Source organism: Aulonocara stuartgranti, assembly GCF_965226115.1.
Source record: "Aulonocara stuartgranti genome assembly, chromosome: 23".
Classification (NCBI taxonomy): domain Eukaryota; kingdom Metazoa; phylum Chordata; class Actinopteri; order Cichliformes; family Cichlidae; genus Aulonocara; species Aulonocara stuartgranti.
In genome coordinates this window covers 8,695,724-8,716,109 of record NC_138958.1, presented here as the reverse complement: position 1 = coordinate 8,716,109, position 20,386 = coordinate 8,695,724, and the positions used below count along the sequence as shown (strand labels likewise).

Sequence of the window (20,386 nt, the reverse complement as noted above, 5' to 3'; positions counted from 1 at the left end):
ATATCAGCTTAAATGAACTTAACTACATATATTGTTGACTTTTGTATGCTGCATTGTTGATCCAAAATGAATCCCATTTTTTCCTTGTTTACACTGTTTGGAGGTTTTTGGAATTGTTTTTAATATACATCGTAATATAATGCGGGATTCTGGTGAATGTTTAGCATGTTGTGTATCATGCAGTCACTGTTTTCGTTTTCTATGATCTATAAAAATCAACTTAATGCCTAGCCTTTTAGAGAGGTTAGAGCTAAAAAAAAAAAAAAAGAAAAGAAAAAAAGAAAAAAAGAGGGTGTTGAATAGGTTACGGACAACGCTCAGTTCAGCACGCTGGACAGCTCCCGCAAGGACCGCCCTCCAAAGGCCATCGTCCATCCAGTAGTTTAAGTACTCCATTTAAGTACTTATCATGTCTATGAGACGAAATGTTATGTTGGATATCGATGTTTGCTAAACTCAGTTGTGCATTGAGTTTGCTCTGGCAAGAAGCTGTTTTTTGCTTAAAAGGGATGTTTAAACACATATCAAATGGAGGGTGTAACGATTTTAGTTTCTCAGTCTTTTATTTATTTACATATATTATTTATTTTTATGTGTTTATTTGTTATGTAGCAACTGAACGTTGCTGTTAACATATAATTAATACCGCTATATTTTTTGTCAAAGCCCCCTGGTGGAGAGTTGGTGGCAAGACAGTCACCATGCAGGAACTGGAGTTATATGCAGTGTAGGCCTATATCTGGAATATTTAGGCGTTTGCTGTGCTTGTAATCTGTTGTGAAAATGAACTGTGATTATTTTTTCTTAAGAAATCTATTAGCGAAGCCTTGTATTTGCTTGATTTTGCTTTGAACTTATTCACACGAAGAAATAAGTAACTAAAACTTTTCCAGTTTACCTGTAATGTTTTACGGAAGTTAGAACTGTTGAAACTGAGCAGTTTTATCCCCCCAAACGAGGCAAAAACAGGTCTGAGCTGAGCTCTGGCTTCCGAAGTTGAGATCCTTTGTTTGGAGAACAAGGACACAGTTCTTTTCCCTAACATGTGGAAGTAATTGCGCCAAGGGGCCGTAGTTGGGGGGGGGGGGGGGGGGGGGGGGTGAAACATCGGCCCCGGGGCCCTGCTCCATGCAAAGACAACGGTCTGATACCCCTCTGCTTTGCCAAGAGATAGGTGATTCATAGGGACCCATTCTTCTTTGTGAGCCCACCAGGAGAGGCCCGGGGTGTAGGGAGATACGGTGAAAAAATAATAGCCTTGGATGAGCACTCGGTAAACAGCTGACTCTCGTGTGTGTGTGTGTGTGTGTGTGTGTGTGTCCCTCATCGAGAAGGCTCTGTCCTTTGAGTCAGGGAGAGAGAAGAAGCAAAGACGAAAAGGTAGGTGGTGATATGGTGGTGTTGGAGCGCCCTCTATGCGTTCCGAGAGCCGCAGTTCGCGGTTTCTGACTGAGAACCTTGTTCACTGTAGGCTACGGGGATCCTGCAAGAAAACATAGATAAGTACGTTTTAATTTGAGGAAAACCCTTCTTAACATGAATCAGTAATACAATCAGTCACAAAATACCATATCCATCAAAGCTAAACATCATCACATACAACATAGGTTCCCCAAAAGTATCTCATGAAGAGTTTTACTTTCAGAAGTTTTCGTATCCGACTAAAGTCCATTGAAAATGCCATTTTGTGCCCAGATTTCAGCGGGTATACACGTCCGACTCTTACTTTGAAAAGGGTCTCGGAGCTCGAAAGAAGAGAAAGGGAGGGGGGGGGGGGGGTCATTTCCTGGGAGTTATTTACTTTGAGACAGATGATTACTTTTTTTCGGTGGGAGGAGGGTGGACTGTAACATCGAATCAGTTACAGGTCGATGTAGCTGGAGCGCAGTAGTGAAGGCAGTCGTGGATGCGGACAGAGGGTGGCACATATGCTCTCACAGAGCAGGACCTCTGAGGATTATAACCGCTGCAAAGGACCCTTTATGCTGCGGCATTTGGAGTGACCAATTCATTGTGGATATACTTACACGAAAGGAATATAAAGCAGGGATTAGTATAAGGTAATTAAGGGGTCGATTGAAACTATTTTTCTTAGTCATTTGAAAAGTTGTCTCGTTTTGATATAATTAAAGAGTGGGAAATCTACAGTAGATTACTGTTCTGTAAGATTAGATGGAGTTTAATTGTCTTCCTAATTAGTTTAGCCAGTTAATGCACTATATCATTTCGTATCATATTAATAGAAAAGTTGATCTAAAAGTTGCATTCACTTAATATGGATCGCAGGGAGCCCTTCGACCCTGCAATTTGTATGCAGGCTTTGCATTAAACAATCCAAAAGGATTTTGGGGTTTGATTTCCTCTCCCCCTTGCACCATATGGTCTCACCCCTGGACGCCAAGCGGAGAGATCATGCTGACTCTGCTGGATAAAAGCGCTCGGTTTTAGGCTCACAGCTGGAGGTGTCAATTCGAAGACTGAAGGCTCCATTGTGGGATGCTGCTTGGCATTTAATGAGAAACACATTGGAAATTGTACATCACATTGTTTTCTAGTCTGTCCCAGGAATGTGAGGAATTAAAATGGAAAATCTGTGCTGGTTGCACTTCAATAAGGCTGACTGGAGATTTCGAGCGGAGGCTGAACTGATCCAAGAGGAGAAAAAGAAGAAAGGAAGAACTTTTAGGGCCATGTCACCAACGGGTTTAACAGAGGAATACCGCTTGTGGTCAGAATTTCAAGAGTGAATTCTCACAAGAATTTAAAACATTTTAACTGTATTCGACAGTTTCTTAATTTTTTATGGAAAATTATGGTACATAACCGACCCGGTGAAAGTTGAGATAAGCCAATATCAGCTGTTGCTCAACTGTGTCCAAACCCAGCGGAGGATGCTCTGTGGCGCATTTGTCGAGTCTCCTGCTGGGAGAGCAGAGGAAATAAAAGTGGATCGGGACGTGCACGAAGTCTTACTGCCACTTTAGGCTCAGTCAGATTTACGCTCAGTGGCTACAGAATTCTTGCCAAGCCAATGCAATTGAAAAATCCTCTCTCGAAATTGTTTGAGACAACGCGAGTGTACAAACATGCCAAACGGATTAGGCATTTTGTCAACTGATTCCCACACGAATATGTACTTTTGTGCACACTGGGTGCGCTAATTATAGAGCTAAACAAACCCAGGTTACCCATGGATAATTTAGTTCTTTTCGACTGAGCCAGAGCGGGCAGCCACAGGAAACAGCAAAGGGACCAGCAGCTGTATTGTCTGGGACCAGGGAAGTTATGCAGAAAATGGAATCTAGACCTCCCCGTCACATGCAAAACCTATTTTGAGATATAAAAAGAAAGAAAAATACTTAAAGTTAATTGAAGGGGAGCTTAATCTTTAGCAGAGTTTTCTTTGAGTGGGCCACTCAAATTATGTTCCCCCTGATTTACAAAAAAAAATCCCTGATCGCCCATCAGCTTCAAAGAATATGGGGATCATAGTTGCAGAGGTACCTGAAAAAGGCAGACATAACACGATCTTTGTAAAGAATTGTTCGGAATAATGGGCTAAATTTGAGAAGGTATCAGACCTGATTATCCAGTTGATAACAGTGTTTTTATAGGTACATTTAGAATTGTAACAAAAAGGGGAGAAACAGAACAATGTGCAACCAATTTGTGCTTACATTCCATGCAAAAACTAAAATGTGCATTTATAAAACGAAAAGATAAGCTTTAGGAGAGCGAGTAAGCAAAGGGGGGGGGGGGGGGGGGGGGGGGGGGATTAGCTTCGATGCACTTATAAGGCGGACTGTGTCGCCCTCTATCGATTGGGAGCAGCCACCACTGGCTCTTTTTACCCTCAAAAATGATATGAATTGCATGACAACTTTTTAATGACTAAATTGCAAAAATATGGCTTGTGTAGCAAATGTGATACATATTAAATATCATATATAATCAGATTAAAATTCGATATATTTTTATATATTTTGTCTAACAAACACTCCGTTATCAAAAAATTAAAGATTTCTGGCAGTTATTTCATGGTTCAGGTTAAAGGGTTAACGGCAGAATTGCGAGTCACAATTTGCGAATAGTAATTCTCCTCTTAATAAAATAATGGATGCATATCTGCAATAAATTTCACATGTGTACAGTTTCAGCACTAAAGCAATGTGTGGCACCAGAAATGTGCACGCATCATAGCAAGCGCATGCTCGATATAATTACTTAAAGTTGGGCTTAAAGGAAGTAGAAGTCAAAATTCAAAAGTGAAAACTCCACTGATCCATTTTTTTTAAAACATTAATGCTTTCAAATGGGATAAATCGTGTAAGATCGGATAAAGTGTCCTCGTCTTTAGTAAATAACCGTTTGTCTTTACAGGTCAAAGCATCCATAGTCATGGATTGGCTGAAGACGTTTGTCCTCTTTGGGGGCAGTTTGGTGGTTTTGGTTACAGGTAAGTAAAACAGTCTGCAGGTAAATCCTTTTGATAGTTTCCCAGCTGTTTCTCTGATGTTTACCAAACTGTCTCTTAGTTACCTCTGGACTGCCTCCACCAACCATCTTGTCTGACCAGGAGGAGTTTGTCCTACAGCGCAATTCCATCTTCAATATAAGCTGCACCGGTAAAAGAAACGTGGTTTGGGAGGAACCGCTGCCGAAAAATGCCCTGGTTTATCCGGGGTATTACACTTCAACACTCTTCATAGACAACGCAACTGTAGAAAACACAGGTTATTACACGTGCAAATATGAAGACCCGGATGAAGAACTGGAAGATGCTGAAGCAGAAATTTATGTTTTTGTCCCAGGTGAATATATTGGTCATATGTTATGCTATACCATATAACTTTTGCTCGGGCGGCTTACAGCACTAGAGTGAATTTGTGGGGGGTGTCGGTTTTTCGCGTTTAGCGGTCGCCCACATGCCATAGGCTGATGAAGCAAATTATAAAAATCTTCTTTTTTTAAACCTAGATCCACACGTTCCATTTGTCCCCGAGTTACCCAGAGACCTGGTTGTCTCCATGGACAATATGGACAATTATGGATTCAACATCCCATGTCGTGTGTCTCACTGGGACTCCTATGTCATCCTGAGAAAAGTCCCCAGTGGAGAGGCTATGCATGCCTTATACAACAACAAAGAAGGCTTCTTCTCAAACAACCTATCTCCTGGGCAGTACCAGTGTGAAACCAATGTGAATGACCAGATATTCCGAAGTTCTATTTACACTGTAATATCTAATGGTAAGTCAAGACAAGTGTAGTTGTAGTATGATATACTCTCTTTTTACTAAAAAAGAAATAGGAGCTATAGACATGGTAATGGCAGGATAAAGATTAAAAAAAAAAAGAATAACTGAACAGCTGGAAACACTCCTGTTTATGAAGAGAAGGCTACAGGGTGATCTCACTGCATGACATTATGTCATTATTACAGAAGTGGGATGACTTCACATGCATGTTTGCACTCTCTGTGTGTTTGTGTGTGTGTGTTGGTGTATAACCACCACTCTGCGATAAATCAAGTCACGGTAATCAGGCTGCCACACGTGATGTGAGAGATTGTGTTGCTGATAAATGCTCTCCGCTGGTCCCTCTTTAGACCCTATGGAGATAATAGCCAGTGAAGAGACGTTGCGAGCAGGGCAGCCTTTTAACATCACATGCATCGTTCCTTCTGGCCTGGACTTTCAACAGCAGTGGCTCCATCCTAAAAAACAGGCAAGATGCAGTCATTTCCCTCTGTGTTTTCCCATTTTAATTAAATTTAGTCTCCTATACAGCTTCAGCCACTCATCCACTTCATCTTGCAGTGTGTCCTTCTACCCAATGTCATTTCCAAGCCAGCAGTACTGAGCCTTAAATAAGAAAATAATGGTTTTGGACCCAAAGCTAGCAGTGGCCAGTGGAATATAGCTCAGAGGACAGCCTTTAGTGGTTACAAATTATGTGTTAGGAAAGCAGCAACTGAAGGTTGAGTCTTTATTGTGAGGATGTAAGCCAAACACAGCACTTTTGCATAGAGTTAACTGCCACAGCTATCTTGAGGGAAAGAAGCAGTTTAAAAGAAGGGCAAGAGAAACCATAGTAAATCTTTGACCCCACTGACTTTGAAACATGTCGGACAGATGTTATCTGCTCCTGTAAACCAGCTAAACATTTAATGCTTTTAATGCGTGTTACGTTGAAGGGTCAGAGCAAGTTGCATTTGTAACTTAAGTTTGTTTATATTCAGATAGTTAATCTATGTGCACATTTTGCATGGGATTCCTTTAAGCCCTTTTCCAGAGATGGTCAGGAACACAGGACTTATGACTCCTGGTTTTGGTCTCAGCTGCAATTACAGGCTCTTTAAAAGCCTCTGTGATCCTAATTTATCTCCTGTGGCCTAGCAAGTGTTTTAACCATTAGCCTTCAGCACCATGACATACAGATTCTGATATACAGATGTTGTATCTGCAAAAGGGAAAACTCTGTGAATTACAACATTCAGATATCATATTGCTAATTTTTTTTCCTCTGGTGATCTCACACTGTTCTTTTGTGTCTATAGGCTAAGGATGCAGTTTTGATGAAGGAAACTTTTCCTGAGCGGGTCGTCTACATCCTCAGTATCCCACGAGCCGCCTCAGAGGACAGTGGCACCTATGAGTGCTCTGTTACAGACAAACGCGGTGAGGTCAGAGTCAAAAAGGTGGCTGTGACGGTCTTTGGTGAGTCATCCCCAAGAAACCTTTCCTAGATACCACCAATGAGTTTCCAGCAGAGCTGTAATAATGTGAATAACTGCGTAAACGGCCGACTTAAAATCAGTTATATCATATATATTTAACATTCTCATCATCATTCAGGTCAAATTAGTATTTTCCCATATGTACACAAAATGCTTTCAGCAGTGTGTGGAAGTCATTTTCTGCTATCCAACCATAAAACATCACCGCTGCTTTCAGCATCAGCTACTGTGTTTTATAGGATGGGTTCAACAGATGTGTGTCAGGTCTTCATTTCACCTTCAGCCTCCCTGTCAATGTGCCTTCTTCCCAGTCCTTGACTTGCACCACTGTTAACTTTCCTCACTCACTTTAACCCATTTTAACCTGCAGTCTTCTGCTTTTTCCTTTTGCAGAGGAGAATTCTTTTGTGGCCATGGACCACAGTGGGATTTTATCCACAGAATTTGTCCACAGTTTTGAGGAGACAGAGTTTACTATCATTATTGACGCATACCCAGCCCCCAAAGTGATATGGATGAAAGATGACAAAGACTTACAAGTGAACTACTACCTCTTTACTACGACTAGCCACCAGGGAGGAAATCGGTGAGGAAAAATATTCTTTGTTATTAGATTTATATGCAGGAAAATTCAACATTGACAGCAGTTATTTAGTTTGAAGGTCTTATGGTGGTTGTCCAGCATAACATCTCCCACAAGTAGCGGCAAAACTAGTAACATTAAAAAAAAAAAAAGACATGTATGACAATGAGATGTAAATGTGATTTTAGCATTATCCTTATTTAGCATATCATTTTCTTACCCAGGTATCTGAGCATTTTGAAATTCAGACATCCTCTGGAAAAAGACAATGGAAATTATACCATAATTGCTCAAAGTGGCTCTCACACTGCTCAGTTCTCCTTTAACCTGCACGTGAAAGGTAAGAAAGACAGACTGACAGACCATAGAGTATTTAGGACCTATAGAAGATTTATGACCCACTGTATTTGTCTTCTTTCAGCTCTCACTGCAGGAATGATCCCATCATCTTCAGTCCCTGTGCTGCTGCCAGAGCTGGACGAGATGGTAGTTACTCTCCACACCCCTTTCACCTTGACCTGTCATGGACAGGAAAAACTGGGCTGGGAGACGCCAATCAGTTTATCGGAGCAAACGCAGGAGGACTCCAACGGCTTGTTTTTCAGCACCATCACAGTGGATAGTGCCACCGCAAGCCACACTGGCTACTACACGTGCTTTTATAGTAGAACTATCACTGAGGATACAGCAGAATTTAGCAGAATCTACATTTATGTTCCAGGTATGGAGTAAACTGAGCTTGTGTGTTTTGTGTGTTTGATTTTATTTTCTGGTGTGATAATCTTGTTTTATTCCTACACAGACCCCGATGTCCCCTTTCTGGAATCACTGATACCTTTTGGCAACCACGTCCTGTCTGGATACGATGAGATGGAGATCCAGTGTCGAGTGTCTGATCCAAATGCTAACGTGACTCTGATTAACAGTGACACCCAGCAGCCTGTGCCTAGTATTTATGACAGCAAGAGGGGCGCTTTGGGGATATTCATTGCTGGAACCTATGTCTGCAAGGCCGTCATAAATGGACACGAATTCTACAGCGAGGAATATATTGTCCATGGTTGGACAGGTGTGTTTTCTTGTGTTCGTGAATATGTAAGACAAAGACACAAGTTTAGCATCCTACATGTTAATTCTAAGATCAAGATTTACCTCTATACCATCATTTTAACTCGATAAAATGTTGTATCACAGATGAGCTGGATGTTGAGTTGACAGCAAAAAAGACTGCTCTGCTGGTGGGCGACACAATAACTGTCACCTGTCTGGCTCGGGGATCTGAGATTCTGGAAGATCACTGGAAGTATCCCGGCAAACTGGTGAATGCACACGTCATTTTGACTCCATCTGTATTTAATGTTGTTTTAAAATTGTTTGTAACTGAGCATCTCTGATGTTCCCTTTTTGTTTGGCAGGCAAATCGTGGTACAAAAACAGTGCGAGAAAATAAGAGAACTCAGGAGATCTTTTATACCCTGACCATCCCACAAGCTTCAACCAAAGACAGCGGCATCTACTCTTGCTCCATCACTGACATACTGAGTAACAGGGGCCAGACGAAACAACTAGCTATTCAAGTTTATGGTATAAAACCTTCCTTATCCAGAGTGAATATCATGTATACTATTTCTGAAGTCTTTCTTTTTACAATGATATATTAGTGATTATCTTTTGGACTCTCTTCATGTCTCACAGCAAGTGATATCTTGTCCATCAAGCCGGAGTTCAGAGAATACGAATCTGCAGCACTGGATAAAGTCTGTGAGTTCAGGGCTGTTGTCAACTCCTTCCCAAGTGTTCATGTCAGCTGGTTTAAAGATGGCTACCCACTCAGCTATGTGACTGCAGAGATCTCCACCAGCCTTCGGCAGATCAATGAAACCAGGTGAAAAGCCACTAATGGCAGCAGAGCTAATGACAACCTCAAAGTAAAATTCTCATGCATTAGCTAGTTTACCTTTTAATTAGTTAGAGTTGATGCGACTGTGAGCTGTCACTACTGGGTGCTTATTGGAACTTCTGGTTGTGTTGTTCTTTACAGCTACAGGAGTGTTCTCACCCTGATCCGAGCCAAGGAGGAGGACAGCGGGAACTACACCATGCGGGTGGATAACGGAAACCAAAGTCGTGATATCAGTTTAATCCTTGAAATCAAAGGTCAGAGAAATCAATTCCCTATGATTACTGCTCTGACAACCTTTTAGCCTCAGTTAAAGTCTGTTTTTTTTTCTCATGCTTACACTGACTGTGTTACAGTGCCTGCAGTCATTGTTGATCTGATGGACGTTCACCATGGCTCACCTCAAGGCCAGTCTGTGGTTTGCATTACCAGAGGGCAGCCGACACCCACGGTGGAGTGGTTTGTCTGCAAGAATATCAAACAGTATGTGCAGTCTTCTTTGAGAAAACATTCATTTGTTCCTGGACCTCTCTATATACACACATGCTCTACATAGTCTTTTTACTGCTGTTACCATCCAGTTGCGCTAATGATTCGTCTTCGTGGGTGCCCATCCCTGCCAACTCCACTGAGATCACATTGGACTCACACATTGATGAAGACAATAACCTGGAGAGCCAGGTCATGTTTGGTCATCTGGAAAGCACAATGGCAGTGCGCTGCCTGGCCAGGAACGAAATGGCTGTTGTCAGCAGGGAGGTCAAACTGGTGTCCAATGGTGAGAGCACACAAATATATTTCACTGCATCCTCTTCAATAACCTCCTTTTTTTAACCTAGCTTTGAAATGATGTTGTTTTTTTCCACCTTTTATCCTCCAAATTTCCTTTAATTTTTGATGCTCAGGGTGTGATGTGCTCTGTAAAGACTGTTTAGGGCTAGCTTAGCTCTGCCAGTGTTGTAGCAGCTGTCAGCTGATGACATTTTAGTCGCACAACTGATGGTGAGTCATCAGGAAGGGGCTCTTCTTCTGACAGCTAATTTTGGGACTCCAGGAATCACTAGGCCATTTGGTCCTTTCAAATGAGCTTTACAATTTCACCCCCATCTCCCTACAACAGCTCCTCATCTCCACCCCATCCCCCCCACTTCTGTGTTGTTTTCTCAACATGACTTTTTGGCTTAACTCTCTGCGCACCCTGTGGTTTTCATATTTCTTATGCAATAAATAAAGCAAATTTCACTGCAAGAATTTCAGTAGACATGCTGCATCCACGTGATTAATGCGTGATCCATTTAACATGTGTGACTGCTGGATTTCCTCTTGAACAGGCCCTCACCCTGAGCTGACTGTAGCTGCTGCTGTGCTGGTGCTCCTGGTCATTGTCATCATCTCACTCATTGTCTTGGTTGTTATCTGGAAACAGGTATTGTTGTGATCATTTTTGCATTTTATCCCCACTTCTCACCTGCTCACCAGTTCATCCATTTCTCTTTTTTCAGCATACATAATGAACTGCAGATTTTACTCTGAGCTTTCAACTGGACACTGTTAGTCTTTTCACCTGCAAGATATTTCAATATTGCATAATCAGCTCCTGAACTTAAAATTTCCTTTCGAGACAATAAAGGAAATTTAATTAGTGGGTGGATCTGCAAAACAAAGACCCCAATACTGTTAGAACAAAAGTAAATTTGCAAATGTTAATTAACCATCTTTTATGCGTTCTTTGTCTCTCAGAAACCACGATATGAAATCCGCTGGAGGGTCATAGAATCTGTGAGCCCAGACGGTCATGAGTACATCTATGTGGATCCCATGCAGCTTCCCTATGACTCCAGATGGGAGTTTCCCCGTGACAGACTTGTGCTTGGTGAGCTGACAGTCATTTTTTATATGCTAACTCTATAGAGGCTCTGTGGCCTCCCTGCTGGGATGTTCCAGCCAGGATGGCTCACTCTTTCTTTGAAGTTAGGGTGCGATAAACTAATCCAGCTTGAGGTTTTTCTGCCTGGGATTTGTTTTGAGTCAGTGATCAAGGGGACAGTCAATCACTGGAAAGAGTCACAGATGAGAGAGCAGAAGCATGCAAAGTGTATGGATGTGTTTGTATGCCTGAGCAGTTTCTTTTGTTTTTATTACAAGGAAACTGATCCCCTGTTGTTGCGTCTTTCACAGGTCGTATCTTGGGCTCTGGAGCCTTTGGGAAGGTGGTAGAGGGCACCGCCTATGGGCTCAGCCGCTCCCAACCTGTCATGAAGGTGGCAGTGAAAATGCTGAAACGTGAGTTTAACAGTTGCCATGTCATAACTGACTGAATTCAGTGGTAAATAAAATAAGCCTTGAAAAAATTCTAACAATGAATTCAGTCAGTGGTACAGGCCTGTCTATATACATTACATATATTACTGGGAAAACAGCTGACAGCTCATTTTATTTGTTGAAGGAACTCAAGGGGGTGGTAAAGTGAAAGCTGTAAAGACACTATAGTGAAGACAGGACACTACAGTGAAAGATTTTTGTCTTTAGTCCCATATCTTATGATAAAAGTCTTTAGATATGGGACTGAGTGGCTTGTTGTTGGTTTGACTGAGTGTGTGATAGTCATGCTTGCTGTACCTTCTTTCAGCCACAGCACGCTCCAGTGAGAAACAGGCCCTGATGTCTGAACTCAAGATCATGACTCATCTTGGACCCCATCTCAACATTGTTAACCTCCTGGGAGCATGCACCAAGTCAGGTAAATAACCCACACAAACCAAGGACATAAAGACACATAAACACATACACACACACACACACACACACACACACACACACACACACACACACACACACACACACACACACACATAGAGACACATGCACACACTCACTTTCATAAGCAAACATGTAAGGTAGTATAATGACTGTTTATCATAACCACTGTTGCCTCTCCTATGTAATTTAGTCACCACTTTACAAAGACACACAAACAATAACACCCACATTTGTATGCACGCACTCACACAAACACTCTTTCAGATTTGGGAACTGCAGACATTTACAATTGTAACAGCCCAAAAAGATTGACAGCCTTCCTCAGCTCTTGCTGGGTGTGGTATTTTAATAGGCTTTTTATGGGAAAGTGGAGGCTTGCCCTCTTGACTGTGCTTTTAGGCTTTTATGAGCCTCTGATAAGATTAGCCTGCAGACTGACGCCAATGCACGACTTCATCTTCTGTGTTGTTCCCAGGCCCTATCTACATTATCACTGAGTACTGCTTCTATGGGGACCTGGTTAACTATCTGCACAAGAACAGGGAGAACTTCCTCAGTCTGAACCCCGAGAAGAACAAGAAGGAGCTGGATATCTTTGGAATCAACCCTGCAGATGAAAGCAGCAGGAGGTACAACATATAGAAGATATTTCTCACATCTGCACATATATCACAAATAATGTATTTTCATTTGTGGAATGATATTTTTTTTTCCATGCAGACAGTTATCAAAAGGTACTTTGCAAAAAGACCAAACATCCTCAAGTCTTTACAAGCCCAAGCAACCGTTTACAACACATGCACTCACATTGTCCATCTACCCCTAATCAGTAACTCTATCACCAGTTTCTCCATGGTTGAGGAGGTTGTCTGGCATCTTTGCCTAATCAGATCACAGTCTGAAGTGGTCTCCGCTTTCAATTTAATTGCGTTACTATGGAGGTACCTGTTAATTGTGTCCACCCAAATCCTCATGGTAAAATAGCAGCCCTCTCTTGCTCTCTTTTGAGGCTCATCTGTGTTGATGGATGACTCAGTGACCACACCTCAAAATGACCATAACACAATTTAATCCTGGCTACTATGTTATCCTCAACCACATCTTCCTCTAACCTCAGCCTAGGGGAGTGAGAGGATTTAAGGACACACACACATATAAACTGACATGCATGCACATAATTTGTAGAATGTATTTTTGCTATAGGTTGCCATCACTAACAACGTTCCTTTCTTGTCTTTGCTCCCAGTTATGTGATCCTGTCATTTGAAAGCAAAGGGGACTACATGGATATGAAGCAGGCTGACAGCACTCAGTATGTGCCCATGTTGGAGATGAGCAATGCCTCCAAGTACTCAGACATCCAGCGGTCTAACTATGACCATCCACCCTCGCAGAAAGACTCGAGTGGTACGCACCGTCTTCCTGTCCTGCTTCTTGCTCTGCCCTCAGAGTTATTGATGTGGACTTGTTTGGCCTTGGTGCTATGTTTGAGTCAGTGTTTTAGCCAGGGGGTACACCCTGTCAGAATTTTAGGACTGGTAAAACCCTGCAATTACATGGAGAGGATAATTGCAGCACATGCATAATAATGCCTCATTTCTCCCTGCCATTAGTAAAAGCCAGGTTTGCGCAGGCAGTGCTATATTTGCAATACACGTTGAACATATACTCGCATAACGCTTCAGGGTGTGTTTGCGTGTGTTTTCTAAACCAGAAGGTGAAATGGAAATCATGCTGTCAGACGACGTAAATGAAGGCCTCACCACCACTGACCTGCTCAGCTTTACCTACCAGGTGGCCAAAGGCATGGAGTTTCTTGCCTCCAAAAATGTAAGTTTAAAAGAATTTTTTTTCACGCACAGATCTACAACCTTGCATTCCCCTGCTTCCCTCTGCACTAATCGCAGATTATAGGTTTTGTGCTTTGACCTATATGAAGACAGCCATACTGGCCAAAGGGGCGAACTAAGGAAATCAGTGGTTGTGTGATAAGCAGTCCCGTGAAGGCTGCTGAGCCCACTCCAGAGAGCGGCCAGGAACCGAATATAGTAGCAGCACAGCCAGAGCTAGAATTACCAGACAGGGACGCACTGCAGCCAGAAGTTTTTCATTCAGCTTCATAGTTATTATCCCTAAATATCCAGTGGTCACAGACATCCCTCCAACTGGCATGTATACACAAAGAGTATGCTTTATAAAGCATTATGAAACTGCATTAAAAATGTGCTTGAGAGAGTAGCTATGGGAGCAGAGTGTACTGGTTTGAGCTCGAAGAGAATATGAGTTTAAGAGAGAACTGAGAACAGCTATGTCGTTCAATGAAGTGCTAATCAAGTTTCCTTACTTTCTTACAACAGTGTGTACATCGAGACCTTGCAGCCAGGAATGTCCTTCTCTCTCAGGGCAAGATAGTGAAGATCTGTGACTTTGGACTGGCTAGAGATATCATGCATGACAACAACTATGTATCCAAAGGGAGCGTAAGTGTTTCTTCTCCGGACAAATTATACTGTAGTTTAAAAAATAACAGATTCAACAATAGCTGAAGATTTTGTTTCTGCCGTAAAACAGACTTTTCTCCCGGTGAAGTGGATGGCACCAGAGAGTATTTTTGATAACTTGTACACCACTCTGAGCGACGTGTGGTCTTACGGCATCCTCCTCTGGGAGATATTCTCCCTAGGTGAGTCCCAGCAAACCTCTGTTAAAGAAAAGAAAATCCAAATATTGGTTGAGAAACTCACGTGAAAATGTCTCTGTGCAAAGGTGGCACCCCGTACCCAGGGATGGTGGTGGACTCGAGTTTCTACAACAAGATCAAGAGTGGATACAGGATGTCAAAACCAGAGCATGCACCTCATGATGTGTATGTAGGGGTTCACGTAATGGTTATACAGTTGCTTTGTTGGGGTGTTCATTTCTGTGCTGTGATATACACCAGCGGTCCCCAACCTTTTTTGCGCCACGGACCGGTTTATGCCCGACAATATTTTCATGGACCGGCCTTTAAGGTGTCGCGGATAAATACAACAAAATAAAACTAGTACCGGTACCGAAAAAAAGAAGATTTATTCATAACACACGTGAAAAGACCAAGGAAAACCGAGTAAACGATAACAAAATAACGCTGAAAACCGATAAAAACCCTGAAAACTATACATTTCACACCTGAGCCTCAACTCTCACAGCCCGGTACCAAACGACTCACGGACCGGTGCCGGTCCGAGGCCCGGGGGTTGGGGACCGCTCATATACGGCATCTCGAATCTGTCAAGATAAACTTACAAAGTGCAAGACAGCTTGTATGTTCTCGACGATTGCATCAGATCACATGTTTGTTGCTTTTTCAGGTATGAGATGATGATGAAGTGCTGGAACAGTGAGCCAGAGAAGAGGCCATCTTTCCTGGGTCTGAGTGAAACAGTAGCTTCGTTGTTACCCTCCAGCTACAAGAGGGTGAGTCTCCTTGTGACCTCTTACAGCCTCAGAGCTCTGTGGAAACTTAACACCTGCTTTCAAGATTTACCTCTGCTCATTCTTGACCTCATGGTTGGACGTGTGCATTCTGTTACCTTTTTATTTTTTTCATTTTCTAGCTGTTTATTGGCTTTTTAGGTATCATTTACCAAGCATGTGTTTAAAATGCAAGCTGTGTATTTAAAGCCCTTTCCACTCTCTCTGCATTTGGATATTTTTTTCAAGCTCTCTCGCTTTTTCTTAAAAAAACAAAAAAACCACACACACACATGGAAGCACACAAACCTACAAGTGATTAGAGTTCAAATGCAGCAGCTGGATGTCAGAGCAGCTGGCCTAATGACACAGCCCCAGTTCTTGCCTCCACCACCCAGTCTTAATGACCCCACTACACATGGCATATCAAACCGGCCACACCTCTGCCTTCCCCACAGTGTAAATGGCTGGTGGCAGAACACGAACCAGCTCCTGTTTTAGCACCTCACGCTAGCATGAGATATGTAATTTTCAGTTTAGATCGCACCATCCAGCTGGCAAATGAGCTAGTGATTACACACAACATACCGCACTTCTCCAGTCCTGTGGCTCCATAGTTCTATGGTTATTCTGTGAATTGAATCATCATTGCTTTTGTGCAACAGGAAAAAGTTATATCTTTTGTTTCCACCCTGTATTGGTATCTAGTTCTAATGGGCCCATGTTGTTTTTGATTCAGCAATACGAAAGAGTAAACCACGAGTTCCTGAAGAGCGACCACCCTGCGGTTACTCGGGTATGCATGGAAAATGAGGACTACATTGGGATTGCCTACAAAAACCAGGGGAAGCTGAAGGACAGAGAAAGTGGCTTTGATGAACAGCGGTTGAGCTCTGACAGTGGCTACATCATTCCCCTTCCTGACCTGGACCCTATATCTGATGAAGAATATGGAAAGAGGAACAGACACAGGTAAAAGTCAGTGACTTTTGCTACAGCTCACAGTGTTACGCTTTAGATGCGATTAACTTGTGTGTTATTTATGCCCCCTGTAGCTCTCAAACATCTGAAGAGAGCGCCATTGAGACAGGCTCCAGCAGTTCCACCTTTGCTAAGCGTGAGGGTGAGACTCTGGAGGACATCACGCTGCTGGATGAGATGTGTCTAGACTGTAGTGACCTGGTGGAAGACAGCTTTCTGTGACAACTGCTCAGCCTATAAAGCATTGGCAGAAAAGACAAGGGGTGTGAGGATATGGGAATCTAGAGAAAGACCTGTAAATGAACCAAAGACTGTTCTGTCAACCCTCTAGCCCCGCCATCCCTCCTATCAGTCACCCCATCAGAGAGAGAGGACAGAACAAAACCACTTCAGTATCTGGATGACTCTGTGGTGACATCGCTACCCCTCGGACATTGCCCCCCCGTCCCCGTGGGCTGGAGATGAGAGTGAGCAGAAAGTTACCTTAAAGAACTCAGAAGACTCAGAGCCTGTGTGTTGGAGACATCTAGATAAAAAGATCTAATTTGTCTTTGTACTTTGCAGAGCTTTATTCTATCGGGCATTCTTTTAACAGCAATATAAGCAACAAGGGACAAATTAAACATGTTAGTCAGAACTTTGATTGAACACCGCGGGACGTCATTCATATGGTATCTATAAAACCACTATAGTGCACTATTTAAACTATATGATTCCAACACTAGCAACAACTTTGGCAGGTAAACACACTCCATACTCACCTGCTGCAAGAGAAGCATCTGATGCTGGTACAATCAGTAGCAATACTTGGATTTTAAAGCACAAAATTTGGACTATGTGCATTTTTTTTGTATATAACCATTTAATGTATTCAGTGGTTAAGTACATACAGTAATTCAAATTTATTTTTTTACTTTATCAATATATAAACATGTTTAGTTTGTGAATACCAAGTAGATTTTTACCACAGCGGTTTGTATGGTTCGGAGAAATGAGCTTCTGAGTTGCTTCTTGGCGCTGCGCTTTTTGCAGAAATACAAATTCAAACATTTGTTCTCAGATAAAGTCCCCAGTCATATCTGTCATATAGGCTTTGTCTAACGAAGTGTGATTGTAATGTAAATAGCTTCAGAGTTGTTATATAAGAAAGAATTATTGGGATAGCACTCAAATATTTTATAAACACATATTCAACTTGTCCACCCTTATTCACCCGATTGAAGACAATAATTTTGTGAAATCCATTACAAAAAAGGAGATAATTCTCCTTTCTTCAGTCAGAGAAACATTAAAACATCACAGTAGACAGTCAAAAATATTAGTTTTCTCATGCAAATATGGGAATCATAAAATAATAGAGATCAAAAGGCATTTGTATCAGTAAATATGGCAGCATGGCCAATAAAAAGTATATAGTGCTTTACCAGAAGGTTACATCCTCTAACCTCATATTTTATCTGTTGTCCTGATGTCTATTAGCAGGTTCTAGTTATAAGAAGACAGTAGATAAACTACAGATTCATTTTTATATGATGTCATACATCAATTATCTGTAGACTCTTTATAACCCTCTGTATCTTCCTGCTGCTGAACCAGCTGTGCCACTGCCTCCTTCTCTTTTACTGTGACATAAACTACGTACGGTTGTTGCACTTTCCTGTCTTTTTGTCTTACTGTTGTCGTTTGATGTTGCTGACAAATTAGCTCTCGTCTAGTTTTGGTCTTAGATGCTTATGGCAGGCTGTATGGATGTGAATGTTTGTGGTGCGGTTGAGTGATGTGTTGTCATCAGTACCCTACCTGTAAGTAAAGGTAATCACACCCAGTATGATGATTCAATACTGTGCTTCATTATTTTACATCATGTACATTCAGATGATTTATATTTCAATAAATGATTTATAATGTAAAAAAAATCATGTTCTATTGCTCTTTGTGATTTTTAAGCATTGCACACCCAAACAAAAAATATATAGGAATAGAAAAATTTTTCTGAGGCATTTTTCATTACAGAATAAAGAAAAATAAAGTGATCAATTAAAAAAATGTGCTTACAGAGATATAACATGCCATGAAGATGCAGCGAAATAGATTCCCTACATCTGACTGTAATATTCTAATAAACCAATATAAATTGCAAAAGGAACAGAATTGCCTTTTGCCTAAATCAGTGTCATCATACGCACACAAACAAATATACACAAATAACCAACAATGGAAGAAATACTCTGATCCTCTCCTTGAAGTACTATACACAGATTTTACTGAGTAAAAGTATTAAAGTAGACATGAAAGACAATTTCTGCATAAAAATGTCACTGTGTGGTCAGCAGTTTAATGTGAGACAAAGATATGTTATTTTTCATCTTTTGTTACAAAATCTCATTTTCAAAACGCATTTATTCAAAATGTAAATTCTAATTTATCTCAAGTGACCCCAACTGGTCATTGCTTTCATGCAAGCAACAGTGTGACAAAGAGGTGGAGACTTATTGTTACAACAGAACAAACTGTATTTATATACTGTAATACGATGTTAATCTAAATATAAAGTGGAACTTCAAATATCTATTAATGTGAAATAACTGGATGAAGACAAATTCTACAAAGTAGAATAAAATGAAAATATTCATGTCAAGCACAAGTATTCCAAAATTGTACTTTAGCATAGTGTTTCAGCAAATTACTTAGTTGTATCACTTCACATCACTCATATTTTATGTGCCAAAAAGAGGTTAATAAGATAACATAACCCCAAACATTGTCAATATACTGTGCAATCTAAGACACTGCCACAGGGGGGCAAAGATATCTCCTCATGAATCACCTTGTGAAATCGCCAACTAAACGTAAAAAGTATAAAGTATAAGGTCATACATGGTGCTGTTCTAGTTTATCATTGTCCGTGCTTTAGTGTCTGTTTGTGTGCTTCACTACTAAAAAAAAACAACAACAACAAAAAACCCCTTCAATTGCATTTGGAGACACTACAAGTGAGTATTAGCTGTCATTGACCGACCCTCCACAAGGGGGAGGTAGTATCAAGATAATGCTATATGCGTTCAGGAGGGCCTAAGGGGGATGGCAACATAATGCAGATCTGTCCTCTCTCCACCTCCTTACAATCAACCTTAGCTGTTGTGATGAGGATGTTGCTTGAGAAAGAGGCAGCTGTGCCGGCATCACTCCAAAGCCATGTGCACCTGTAGGCCATTAGAAATAGAGCCTTAAGCCTCCAGAGCTACAATCTAAAGCTGTTTTCTGCCATAAAGCAATAACTAACGCAATAAATTAATTTGTGGTGAATTGCCAGCTATTTGCCGTTTGGGAATGGATTATTATTATTTTTTTATCACTCTGGTTGTATTCTTTTATAACTTTACCACCATCTGCACTGCTATACACCGTTAACAGCAAAAGCAACTTTTCTTACTTATTTATTTGGGGCCTGTTTTCCCAGTTTTATTTTGAGTCTTCTGTTTGCTCAAGCTGTTGAACCCTGAAGGCGAACCTGTACTTGTACACAAAAGGGTCAATATCTGCTCAAACCCACAGCTGTGAAGGAGCTTATTCTGAAGAGTCTTGTTTTGATAAACCTCTAGTAAACATGCCCGCATGTAAAAATACTCCACATGCAGATTGTCTTATAACCAAAATGAACTAGCATTACGTTCAGTTTTTGTTTTGTTCTATTTGTAATTTTATTGCATTTACATTAGCACCAAAAAGCAAACCATTTGAAAAAACAAAATCTTTTCAGTGATGAAACTGAGAGAGTCAGTCAAAGGAAAACCTGTTTGTCTCTGTCAGCAGGCAGCTGCTTGCAAACAAAACAAGTATTTGTTACTAGCTTCTAAAAAGTTCAAGATAATATTCCTAAAGTTTTATTTTTATTTGCATTGGAAACTTTGTTCGAGTGGTGGAAAGATACTAGCCAACCCAACCCCCAACGATGATAACAAATGCTCCA

The 20,386-nt window shown here is 41.3% G+C and overlaps 1 protein-coding gene across 1 annotated transcript; it reads left to right on the top strand.

Annotated features, from left to right (window-relative positions):
• The first annotated feature begins 1,825 nt into the window (after nt 1-1,825).
• On the top strand, nt 1,826-18,242 carry pdgfra (platelet-derived growth factor receptor, alpha polypeptide). The gene is made up of 29 exons (XM_082524990.1): nt 1,826-2,060; nt 4,381-4,456; nt 4,536-4,811; nt 4,978-5,250; nt 5,609-5,727; nt 6,560-6,719; nt 7,133-7,325; nt 7,547-7,662; nt 7,744-8,043; nt 8,125-8,391; nt 8,517-8,641; nt 8,738-8,906; nt 9,018-9,207; nt 9,364-9,479; nt 9,579-9,705; nt 9,804-10,000; nt 10,554-10,648; nt 10,963-11,095; nt 11,401-11,505; nt 11,852-11,962; nt 12,458-12,611; nt 13,229-13,389; nt 13,697-13,812; nt 14,340-14,462; nt 14,554-14,665; nt 14,749-14,848; nt 15,333-15,438; nt 16,175-16,407; nt 16,491-18,242. Exons 2-29 carry the CDS (start codon nt 4,399-4,401, stop codon nt 16,636-16,638), a joined length of 4,383 nt encoding a protein of 1,460 aa, XP_082381116.1. The 5' UTR covers nt 1,826-2,060; nt 4,381-4,398; the 3' UTR covers nt 16,639-18,242.
• Nucleotides 18,243-20,386: the final 2,144 nt, after the last annotated feature.